Here is a 13,051-nt window from a genome sequence, read left to right as displayed (position 1 = left end):
AAAAGACACTCCCTTTCTCAAAGAGCTTACAGCCTCCATAGGCAAGACAGACAAAAGGTGGGAGAAAAGAAGGACTTCTATCCATAGTCTCCAGATGGGAAAATGAGGTAGAAAGATTCAAGAGGAGATTGTCAGAGGCACAAATGTTTGCGTTTCCAAAACTCTCCCCCAAATCACACAGGAGGAGCCTGGGAATGAGCCAAGGTCTCCTAAAATTTCAGCCCAACACCTCATCCGCAAGGCCATCTTTCCTGTCTATACACAAGCATTCAGCATAAGTCCATTGTTTGCAGACAAGATTCACAGCCATGTTACACATCTTTAATGTATACTGCAACGAAGAGTTTATCCAATACAATGGCTTGTATGTAGTGCCTTCCATCAGAGATCATTAGTTATATGTTGCGGTAGAAAACCTACAGTCCATACTGCAAACTATCAGCAAAGTTTAGTGACAAGGCAAATAAATGACATTTATTATTCATTGTGTGTATTACCATAGTGCGTAGGAGCCCCAGTCATGCCCAGAGCTCCGTGGCAGCAAAAACACAAAAGCAAAAGGCAGTGCCTGCCCCGGAGATCTCACAATATAAACATGAGACAGGAGATAAGTGGATACAGAGAAACGGGAACACAGGGAAACAAAAAAACTATTGATGACGGATAGCAGTCCCAGCCTGCCAGCTGCGTAACCATTGTTTGCTGCAGGCATCATGGCAAAGGAGAGCTGTAAGGAGGATTTGAAGGAGTACAACGAGGTGGGTCTGCAGATGTTTACAAATTGCTCCTCTCGTGCGTAAAAAGTGGCCTGGGAGAAAGCACAAAGGTGCTTGTTTGAAAATGTAACAAGTGGGTGATGAGGGCTGGCACCATTAGCCGAGCAGCGGCGGGAGCACATGCGAGATGATAGGCAATCAGCCGTGAAGGACCTGAAAACGGGACATGTTAACGGATGGAACCTTGCAGTGCTCCTGATGCCTCTCACACTACTGCAATCCATTCTTCTGCAAGGACATAAACATTTTCTCTTTCCACTCACCTCAACAGGGAATCTCTTGCCATTGATGCTGTGCTCAGAGCCAGCGGATCCATTGCTCTGACCCCAATGAAATTCCACTTTTTCTGCTTTGAATCTACCTGGCAGCCCAGCACCGCTGATGAAATAATCGTCCTTCAGAAGGATAGCGACTGCACACACAAGACAAAGAGAGGGACAAGATTTTGAGTGTATTTTTGCGATAGTGTTTATGATGATTGATGCACAGTTGCTGGTTACAGTGGCTTTCTTTTTCTATCCATATGAAAATCCATGAGGATAGGAAAAGCACTAATACGAGCAATGCAGGTGAATTAGGGAGAGATCAATCCCATGGAAACAATGGGAGATTACTAAAATTTCTCCATAATCTCAGAGAAAACCTCCTAACTGTAAGAACAGTAGGACAATGGCGGTTTCCAATAGGAGGCTGGATAGCCATCTATGTTGGATGGCATCTTGGCAGGGGGTTAAACTAGATGATGCTTGCAGTCCCTTCTAGCCCTATGGTTGTATGATTCTATAATGCCCTCAAAAACATGAGCAAAGAGGAACCTTCTTATCTTATCTTGCAAAACAATTACTACAGTACCCTTCACACAGCTGTCTGACTCCCCACGCCTCAGCCCTGCTCCACCTGAACTCTCCTGATGGGTGAGGAGGGGTTCCGCTCCACCAGTGGGACTTACAGAAATGGACTGATGGGGAAGCAAAGCTGTCATGTGAACAAGGATCTTCCTCCCTCGCCATCCATAAGTAATCCAATCCCCTCGTTCCCTACACTGGGCCCAGGGCAGGAGAAATCCTACAGTTCTTCCAGAGGGGGAGAAATGGGACCCATGGATGGAGGAGGACCCACAGACGGAGGAAACAGATTTTCTAGGTGGGGCATATTTGCAGCTGGCATCTTCCTCCAATCTGTCCTGGGAAGAGGTATCTTCACCCCAATACACCTGTCTTATCCCTGCCAACCATGTGATTCTGCCCTAGGGTAGCATGAAGAGATTAGCATTATACTGCCATTCTGAAGGGGATTCCCCACTGCAGTATGGCCTTCATCACACAGAGGCATCAGGGACACGATTCGGTCCTATATTTTCCATCTATGGGCTTTATACAAGCAAACAACGTAACCCTGTGTATAACTTCAAGCACGTGAGTAATCTCACTGCAGACAATAGGCTTATTTACATAAAGTTATGCTCATGCTTAAGGGCTTTGCTGGGTCTGGACTATGGTGCAGGAGGACTCTATTTCAAACTTGCCTTCTGAGGCACTGTGTTAAGAGTTTATTTCTCTAGCAAGGGAGTCTGCTTTCATTAAAAAGCAATTAGCTGCATTAAGGCACAGAGATAAAAGGATGGTGTCTGCCTGGAACGATCAAAGGGCACTTTGCATGAAATGCCATTCTTTAGAATTCAAAGGGAGGGTCATCAGAACTTTCCACTTTCCAGGTGTGCAATCAACACAACCGTGGAGCTGAGTGTATCTGTTGGAGGAGTGTTTGAGACACAACATAACCTTGCAGGACAGGCAGACACCACCTCAGCGAGCCTCCCCTAAACGCCTCCTCCAAACTGCGCTCCCCTATCTCAGGGTCTGTCCACCCAACGAAAGCTCTTCACCAGCAGTAGCCTACTTGAGAGTGACCGCAGCGGTGAAGACAGCGCAAAAGAACCTGGGTATGTACTCAGCTTGTTAGCCTGCTCTAAAGCCCTTGCCGTGCTGACTTCACTGCTAATGTTACCTGCACTAGCTGGGTTCAAGCTAGCTCGAGTAGGCTACATCGTGCAGAGCTTTTGTTTGCTGTGTAGACAGACCCTCAGATGAACTAAATTTGGCCCCTCCACACCTCCATCTTCCCCCTTTACATTCACTTTCCTTAACCCCTCTCCTGTTTAATTCTTTATTGGTTCTTACACTGAGCTCCTCCCTGTAGTATCTGAGCACCTCCCAGTAGTGCCTCAGGCAATGCAAGTCATGTCTGTTACATGTGTCCTCACCATTAATGTACTGTTTAAAGTAAGGGCTAAATATTTAACTTCCATAGTCATTTGTATTTGACATAGCAGTAGCAGTCAGAGGCCCTAACAGAGAGCAGGGTCCCATTGTGTTAGGCACTGCATGTATACTTAGTCCCGACCCCGGTGAACTTATAATGAAAGGTCGGAGATAGGAAGTATTATTATGTCCATTTTACAGTTGGGGAACTGACACACAGAGAGATTAAGTGACTTGGCCCAAGTTCCCAGAAGAAGTCTGGAGAACTGAGAATTAACTCCAGGTCTCCCAAACCCCTGTCTGTTGTTTTAACTACAAGATCATCTTTCATTTCTATTCCTCCCCTTTTTAGGAGATACAGGGGACCAAGTGAAAGTTTCTTACAAAAATTCCCCTTACAAAACCCCTGTTTAACAATAAAAGGGATTTTTTAAATCTATTTATAATAGTTTTTATCCCAAAGTAGTTCTCCTAAAAGTAGCTAGGGAGCAGCACCTACTGCGTTTGGAACCTCAGGATGAAAAGTTTCCATGAAAAACACAGCCAACGAGTATTCAGGCATTCTTAACCAAACTGTGTCATCACAACAGACGCAGATGAACTCAAATCATATAAATCCATGTTTATTATGTGCCAATGGAAAAGTTTTACTCAGTGCCGAAAAACAAACAGGATAGTTGTGAAATAATGTGAAATGGAAATCATACAGGCTAGAATCTCTCCTGTACTGAAGCTCTGTTCAGCAGAGGAGCAGGTGCAGGTATGTGAGGGAGCTAGTTACACTTCCCTGATTTCCAGTGTCAGATCTAGCCCTGATGCAATTACAGCAGCCCAGCAGCACCTCTAAAGTTGCACCACTGATATAGTGGAGCTCTGTTCCTTAGTCTCCTGACACATCCCTCTCAATTTGTCCAGGTGGCTTGGGGAAGTATACGGGGCAGGAACTAGCTGCAGCCTCTACTGGTACAAGCAGGGAGTTCACCTGCAACAGGGGAAATTCGCTGCTCACCACCTACAGACTATTTGCACCAAATCTGGCCCTCCATCTTTATTCTAAATTATGCCCATTAAATCAAAGAAGTGACTGAAAGCACCACACCTTTCTTCCTCCCTGAAACATCTCACTTGCTTTTTAAAATACTGCAGACTGTATTCAATCGGTTATAAATCCCACACATAAAATTGCACATGATGAGGAATCCGAGAAAGCAGATTCAAGTGCATCTGTTACAATGCACAGTGGGGATTTCGGTTGCATCTTATAAATATTTGATAGTATCTAAATCATTTATGGCTCTGTCAGGGGTCATTTTACTTGTTTTAGATGAATAATTAAAAGGATAATTAGGAGGACGTACAATCTGAAATGTTCATCTAATTGTTCGTTTTACAGTATTTCTTACTACCCGGTGTCATAGGACATGTCCACTCCACCATCTCCCTGCCTCAGCAGCACTCTGTTATGGCCAACAGATTTTCCTGAATGTAAACTATTTCTAGCATTACCCAGAACCACAATATTCAAGTACCACAGTATGAGACTTCTTGATATTTTGTCTTTACACAATGATTTAGCCAGGGAACACAGTAGAAGAATCAGCCCATTGAAAGTCATTTCAAAGTAGGCAGGCCATTCGTCCAGCTTTAAGCCAAACAGTCCTGTTTTTCAAGGTCTGTCCCCTGTTCCACCACTGAGACAAAACTGGACTTGGAGCGTGACTTCACACATGCAGGTATGTGAGGTCATGTGGGGAGAGGCGGGCGGAGGGGGGTCACACAGACGGGGGGGTGGGCCCATACTGTTTCTGGAAGGACTGGAATGTCCAGTATTCTGGGGGTGAGTGGCCACCCTATTTCAAAGTACAGTATTGCTAATATCCAGACTTAGATTTAAAAATACTAGGGAATGCAGAGCTAAGGCTGCAGACATCTGGACTGACAACTGTACATAACATACCCTTTCTTATGAAGATTGCAGGGATCTCAGAACACCGTATACAATTCCATCAAAAAATTGCAACATTAAGAGAATGTTAAGGTTGCATGTTTAAAGGAGACAAGAGTTAGGAAATGCTAACATTGAAGTGGAGTTCCCTAGGGTTTTTTGGTTTTCAAAGAAGATAATAGAAAAACCAGAATTACAGAATGTGGAGTTACTGGACTTACACATCACCAAAATCCCCTTCTCAATAGTTCACAGGATGGCTCCCTCAACCTACAAGCCTTAGGAGATGTGTGGCTTTTACCATGCAAGGTGTATTATGAATTCGTTTACTCTGTGCTGCAAATTTAGCTGCACACTGAATGCTTGGTGCATCCTACCTTCTCTCTGAACGCTGCTATGAAGGGCTGAAAGAGCATGCCAACAGTACTATGCATACATAAGCATGGTTTTCAGTGGGTTTAATCTGACCAATTTTCACTGGAACATGAAGGGCAGTTTTCCCAATTCAGACTATTTCCACATCAATTTTCAACTCTCTTTCTCGAGGTAGTTTGTGACCAGAACAATCAAAAATAGAATTTTTCCATGAAGAGGAAAATGTATTTTTTCTACTCTCCTGATGCTCTGAAACCCGTGGATTGTTTTTGCTCATGCAACCCACTGGTCAGGATGTGCTGTATAGTTTCCCTCTCCTGATCCACAGAAAACAGGGGTCTGTTACAACATACAGCTGCCAAAGCCAGCTCTTTAGTTCAAGCTGTAGAGGCTCGTAATTTCAATGCCAGAAATTACTGGTTCATTCCCCACTGTGTCAGCCAAAAAGGTGACCCTGGCATGTTAAAACTAATGAACAAAAACACCCTTCTTGCAATTATATTTGGTAAGTTCCATTCCAAAAGGGAAGAAATTTGTCAAGTTCTAAGTGACTAGGGGTTAGAATAGCAATGTTTATCAGCAATAGTAGGAGGTGCTGCTCCCACTGGAAAACCTAGGAACAACAGAACATACATTAAAAATATTCAGCCTTAGGGCTGGTCTGCATTTCATGGTTTTAGCAGCATAGCTATCTCAGTAAAAGCCATAGTGTAAAACAGTGATACTGGTATAACTGTGCTGACAGTTATGCCAGTCAGGGAAACCGGCCTCAATTATACAAGATACGCACTATTATACTGCATCCACACTACAGAGTTTTGCCCTACCACTATAACTAAATCCTCCTAAAGTAGACAAGGCCTTAACTGAATTTATTTGCATATTCACATTGAAGTCCTGCTTTCTTATGGGTTACCATACGGTTCTTTATCTCCTAGGGCAAACCCAGTACTGCAGAGCTCACACAGCAACTGTAGCCACATGCATTTCAAATGTAACTTTTTAGTACATAAAAAGTAATTTCTTTCCTTTTTAAGGAAAATATTTTAGTAATGTATCAGCAAAACCAATATCTGAGTCAGGTGTTTCCTGGCAGTTAGAGTGTCTAGGCTAAGAGCAACAAGGAGTCTGGTGGCACCTTAAAGACAGATTTATTTGGGCATAAGTTTATGCCCAAATAAATCTGTTAGTCTTTAAGGTGCCACCGGACTCCTTGTTGTTTTTGTGGATACAGACTAACACGGCTGCCCCCTGATACTAGGCTAAGAGCCTTTGACTTTGCCTTGGAACCTCACCTCCTCCACCCAGAGTATGAACTGCTAAGAAATGTCCTGCTTGTGTCACTATTGCTTAAATGGACATTTAGTTGATTGACTGTGTCAGTATGTAATATAAAGGTCTTATGGGGCCAGCTGGTTCCATGATTCTTGTGCCAAAAAGCATAGCAATTGACTACAAAATCTGCCACTACCTTCTACCTATCCTACTTGGTTTGCTGCTGCACCACACTTCCAATTCAGAATTCCTCCCAGCAAAAACATCCTGCAAACCCAGGGAATGGGGTGGGGCCTGAGAAAATACGGGAGGAGCGACTGGTGCTCAGGCAGCATGTTGACAGACTCAGCACAATGCCTTAGAATAGACATCAAAGCTAAAAAGACTGTGTGCACACCTCTGAGAAAAGGACATACGGTACTACATAAAAGGGACAGCTGATCACTGATGTTCTGAGAGGTGTTAGCCTGCCAGCAAAAATCCACACCCCAGTGTGAACAATTCAAACATAGTAGCAGTGTCAAGTCTGGTGCCTTTAAAGAAACCAGACTGCTCAGGACAAGCAGGGCTCTTCAGCCTTGGTAGGCAGCCCGCCTGGGAGCAGGAATCCCAAATTCAAACCAGGGGTGCCATGCCCCTCAGATCAGATAATCATCCTTGTACGACAATAACAGTGGCTGATGGAGAGGGGATGGCCACCACCTACATTACTGTCCATGAAACACGGAGGACAATTCCTGCCCATGCGTTGTGCTTACTGTTCATTGCGGTGGGACTCTATGGCACTTTGCAATATGTGTGAAAAGCACACAGAGCATGTGAGGAAAGGCATGGCCTTCATTTCTGCCCACAAGAAACTTGGAAAAACTCCCTGCATATTCCTGTTCCTGCTACACATGCAGCTAGGCAGCTATCAGTGTCTTCCCTCACACACTATCCAGTGTTCGGTTTTTCTTTCTGTTTCTAGCGATACCAGTTGCTGGTTACTACAAACATTTTTCCTCCGCAAAGCTGGAGGGCAGGGAAGGTAACATACAAGGTATATTTAAGTAGTAAGCTATTGTAGACCTCAGCCCTTCCAGAATCATTTTGCTACAAAGAGGACACATAGCTCAGAGTATCGAAGAAGGTACAAACATTTCTGACTGTAGCAGAAAACTGTACACATTCACTTTTATTGATTTTTTTAAAATGTACCCAAAGGACAAAGGACACATTTCCATTTTAAGAGGAAAACTACATTCTTCCCCTTTCTTTTTTTTAATTATGAAACAACAGTCATCAAGGAGGTATGGGCTAAAGATTGAAGCAGAGGACTGGAAATTGGGAGATGCCACAGACTTTTTATATGATGTTGGGCAAGTCATTTAACCCTTCAGTTTCAGTGAAGTGGGATGCTGCTACTTATCTACCTCAAAATGACAAGGGGAGGCTAAATGATTGACATTTGCAACAACATTAACAACAATAATATTTGCAGTTGTCATTTGCATCTGGAGACTCCTAGACGAGAGACACAATAGAATTGTAGAATATCAGGGTTGGAAGGGACCTCAGGAGGTCATCTAGTCCAACCCCTGCTCAAAGCAGGACCGATCCCCAATTAAATCATCCCAGCCAGGGCTTTGTCAAGCCTGACCTTAAAAACTTCTAAGGAAGGAGATTCCACCACCTCCCTAGTGAAACATTACAGTGTTTCACCACCCTCCTAGTGAAAAAGTTTTTCCTAATATCCAACCTAAATCTCCCCCACTGCAACTTGAGACCATTACTCCTTGTTCTGTCATCTGCTACCACTGAGAACAGTCTAGAGCCATCCTCTTTGGAACCCCCTTTCAGGTAGTTGAAAGCAGCTATCAAATCCCCCCTCATTCTTCTCTTCCGCAGGCTAAACATCCCCAGTTCCCTCAGCCTCTCCTCATAACTCATGTGTTCCAGTCCCCTAATCATTTTTGTTGCCCTCCGCTGGACTCTTTCCAATTTTTCCACATCCTTCTTGTAGTATGGGGCCCAAAACTGGACACAGTACTCCAGATGAGACCTCACCAGTGTCGAAAAGAGGGGAACGATCACATCCATCGATCTGCTGACAATGCCCCTACTTATACACCCCAAAGTGCCATTGGCCTTCTGGGCAACAAGGGCACACTGTTGACTCATATCCAGCTTCTCGACTACTGTAACCCCTAAGCCCTTTTGTGCAGAACTGCTGCCTAGCCATTCGGTCCCTAGTCTGTAGTGGTGCATGGGATTCTTCCGTCCTAAGTGCAGGACCCTGCACTTATCCTTATTGAACCTCATCAGATTTCTTTTGGCCCAATCCTCCAATTTGTCTAGGTCCCTCTGTATCCTATCGCTACCCTCCAGCGTATCTACCTCTCCTCCCAGTTCAGTGTCATCTGCAAACTTGCTGAGGGTGCAATCCACACCATCCTCCAGATCATTTATGAAGATATTGAACAAAACCGGCCCCAGGACCGACCCTTGGGACACTCGACTTGATACCGGCTGCCAAATAGACATGGAGCCATTGATCACTACCTGTTGAGCCCAACAATCTAGCCAGCTTTCTATCCACCTTATAGTCCATTCATCCAGCCCATACTTCTTTAACTTGCTGGCTAGATACTGTTTGAGACAGTAGAATCAGAACCAGAAGTTATTTTCTCCTCCAATCCATACCAGTCAAATTTTAATAACACTTGTCAAAGACTGTATTTGGTGTCCTACCTCAGATTGCTCTCACCACTGGTTTGATACGCTACCTCCCCGCTGGGGCCTGATTCTGCACCTTCCGCTCCCTTCAACTTCACCTCTTAGGACAGGGCCTTACTGGCAGATGTATCCGAAACACCTCTCACCTCTGGCCATCCAGAGTTCGTGTGTGAACACAGCACCGCCATGGCATTGTCTACCTGATGCTTTCTAGAATGGTTTATCTTTCCATTCTTTTGCTGGTTTCCTTCAAATGTCATAGTAATATTCTTACAAAGAATCTGATTGATTAGATACAGTCCTATTTTTGATACTTCAGGTACTTGTATGGTTTCTACCACCATCTGAGTATCCGAGTGCCTCCCAATCTTCAATGTATTTATCCTCACAACACCTCTCTGTGGCAGGGCAGGGCTATTATCCCTGTTTTACAGATGGGGAACTGAGGCACTGGGAGGCTAAGTGACTTGCCTAGGGTCACATAGGAAGTCTGTGGCAAAGGAGAGAAATGAACCCCATTTTCCTACAAACCCAGCTGGCACCCTAGCCACTGGACCCTTCATTAACTAGAGGAAGTCTCAAAATCTCTATGTAGGCCAAAGGATTCTGAATTCAATAAATGAGGCAAAATGGATCTGTGGCTAGTATCTAGGGCTCTGATCCAAAGCCCAATGAATTCAGTGGAAGTACTCCAAGTCTGTGCTACACCCCCTGAGGTATGACATCTACTGCATATGTGAGCAGACCCTTAACTAGAGAAACATGATATAAAGTACTTCAGAGACACATGTTGAATATTAACAAGGATTTAAAAATAGATTTAATAAATAAAATGAATTAATTATAGATTTAATTCAATTACCTAAAAATTCTTGACCTTGACAACTGAGGAGGCAGACCTTATGATTTCTGCTTTTCACAATTTCAGTATTCAAGTGCAAGCAAATGCAAATAACTTTGTAGATAAATTAACCTTGACCTTTAGGTGAACCATTGAATTTTTGGTACAAATAAGCAACGTCTTCAGACTGTTCTTTTATAAAACAATTATAAAAAAGGGGCAGAAGAGAAGTGCAGTTACAGTGCAGTATTCGGGGCTGTAATAGTATCCACAAGATATTAATCACTACTACATCACTTTGCCCATCTATTGCCCTTTCTGCGTGAGAACCTCCTAACTCCTAGTCTTTTCTTTTATTCATAAGAATACCTTTGAGCCTTGCATTTTGGCACTCTTCACTACTGGATGCTATAGCCTCCCTTAGCGGGTAATTCAAGGTTACACCTTCTAACTCTCACACAGAGAGTTACAGGTCTTTACTGTGATATTCATTTGGCTGCCAAGAAAATGGTTTATACGGGGGATGAACTTAAAAAACTGTTAAAAACTGATCTACTGCACTAATTCTGCACAGAATGCAGAGATAGCGGCCTGGCAACTTATATTGGGAAGTTCTCACGTTAGGATTAAACAGAACAATGGGATGTCTTTGTGGGTTTGTTTGTTTTTTAAATTTATGGCTTGAGTTATTAATTGATTGAAGGCAGGCTTACGGAGACAAACAGGAAAGAACATACCAGTTTTCCCAGTGTTTTTCATCCATGTCTTGTTAGAGGATTCGTTGTCAAAACCATCAAGCTGTAATTCTTGATATTCATCTCCCACACGTGCCTGATGGTCTATGATGTTTACTGGAGACTGGTGAGTGCCTCCACAGTCCACACTTGAAGTAACCCAGTGCTCAGGACCATAAGTACCTGTTAAAAGAAAAGACCAACAACTTATTGTTCTGATGGGCCAACAGTTACCAGACTATCCTTAAGTAAGGCAGCAAGCATTTTAGCTCCCAAGGTAACTACACTGCTGCTACATTTCCTGCATGCAACCTACGAAGAGACTGAAATCCATTAACTTTATACAGTGCTCAAATTTTGCTTCTTGCAATAAGCAACAATACTGTCATTTTAAATTGCCCTTCTATAAAATTATCTGCAATTCACTAACCCTTTCATGACCAACTTATGAGTCAGTATGATGTTACAGGAACTTTCAAATAGCTAGAGAAAGAGTAGGAAGTTATGTAGCTTACCTGTTTGCATTAGATAATTAATATACTAATAAGGCATTAACTCTAGTTTGTGTGACAGGTTAAGATAATACGACCTTAAATAACTGCTATTTTATTTGAGGTTCTAAAAGCAGGCAACGGGGGGAGAACTTCATTTAAATCAACTGAGAAATTAAGTGTGAACAAACTTGGGTAGTACAAAAAATAAACTACAGGAAGGAGAAATGGTAGAGGAGAGTAACAGCACAGAACTGTCTTCTACCATTTGTCCTTTTTCATGCTTTTATTTTTCTCACTACTCAAATTTGTTTTCACATAATTTCTCAGCTGATTAAATTATTCTTCCAAATCTCCCCCCAAAGTCAAATAGTAGCAGTGTGATGCACCATGGATAGATCAGCAGTGTCTTGCATACATATCCGTACACCTTGCACAGCAGTGTTTGCTTGATATAGGATAGCTAGCCAACCACAGAAACAGTGCCAGGAACTGACACTTCTCCATCCTCTCTCCCCCCATTTTTATTTTTATACAGCAGGAAGGGGATTTTTACAGTTTGTAAAGTGAGATAATTACCTGAAAGGGGATTCCAAAGAGGATGGAGCTTGGCTATTCTCAGGGGTGGCAGATGACAGAACAAGGAGCAATGGTCTCAAGGTGCAGTGGTGGGAGGTCTAGGTTGGATATTAGGAAACACTATTTCACTAGGAGAGTGGTGAAGCACTGGAATGAGTTACCTTAGGGAGGTGGTGGAATCTCCATCCTTAGAGGTTTTTAAGGCCCAGCTTGAAAAGCCCTGGTGGGATGATTTAGTTGGTGTTGGTCCTGCTTTGAACAGTGAGCTGGACTAGATGACCTCCTGAGGTCTCTTCCAACCCTAATCTTTTATGATGGGCAGCGATGCAACACCATGCTTTTGAGTGTCTCTAGACTTCTGACTGTCAGAAGCTGGGTCTGGACAACTGGGGATGGTCCTGTTGTGATGTCCCAGGTCTTGAACCCAGGCCTGGGAGTCCCCAGACAGCTGCCACAGCCTGGCATCCATCATTTTCAGCTTATACTCTTAGTAAAAGCCACTTTAAATGAATTCCCAATTAAAGGGAACTCAATTATTAAATCCTAAACATGTTCTGTTTCTAGAGGGACTTTCCTTATCAAAAGTGTTCTAATGCATAACTGTTTTGTGGCGTATTAGTTGGCCACTTAGCCTACAAGCAAGTTTGCATTAAAATGGCAATGAAATTTGTGTTACATTTCAAAAGGCCCAGTAGTGCAGATAACTCTCAAGCTATCACGTGTTGGTATTGTTACAAATTCAGACAAAGATCTGGATTTCCAAAGTGTTCACCATGGGCCTAACAGTCCTTCCATTGAAGACAATGGGAGTTATACCACTCAAATAGGAATTAGTAGCTTTTGAAAACCCCACCGTCTCCCGCAGGGCTGCAATGCAGTGCCCCCTGCTGGGCCAAGCTTGGCACTGCAGGCACTTGCTGCCTCAGTTCACCTGTTGTGGTAGCCCACAGTGTAAGCTCAGTATCAGTCTTTGAAGAGTCAAACAGTAACAAACTCAGAATTTGCCGGGCTGCTCCTACAAACAAACAAACATACATCAAAGGCAAGTACTTGAAGCTA

The 13,051-nt window shown here is 43.4% G+C and overlaps 1 protein-coding gene across 6 annotated transcripts in view; it reads right to left on the bottom strand.

Annotated features, from left to right (window-relative positions):
* The window catches only part of PTPRG (protein tyrosine phosphatase receptor type G), a 584,867-nt gene that overhangs the window by 242,740 nt on the left and 329,076 nt on the right, over positions 1-13,051 (bottom strand). For all 6 annotated transcript variants that reach the window (XM_073350970.1, XM_073350965.1, XM_073350966.1 and 3 more), the window contains exons 3-4: positions 10,926-11,105; positions 1,040-1,188 (exon numbers count right to left, since the gene is read on the bottom strand). In XM_073350970.1, the coding sequence (XP_073207071.1) occupies positions 1,040-1,188; positions 10,926-11,105 (329 nt within the window). The remainder of the gene's footprint in view (positions 1-1,039; positions 1,189-10,925; positions 11,106-13,051) is intronic.

This window comes from Lepidochelys kempii, chromosome 7 (assembly GCF_965140265.1).
Source record: "Lepidochelys kempii isolate rLepKem1 chromosome 7, rLepKem1.hap2, whole genome shotgun sequence".
Taxonomy (NCBI): Eukaryota; Metazoa; Chordata; order Testudines; family Cheloniidae; genus Lepidochelys; species Lepidochelys kempii.
The sequence above is the reverse complement of the archived record's forward strand: the minus strand, read 5'-3'. Positions and strand labels throughout refer to the sequence as shown.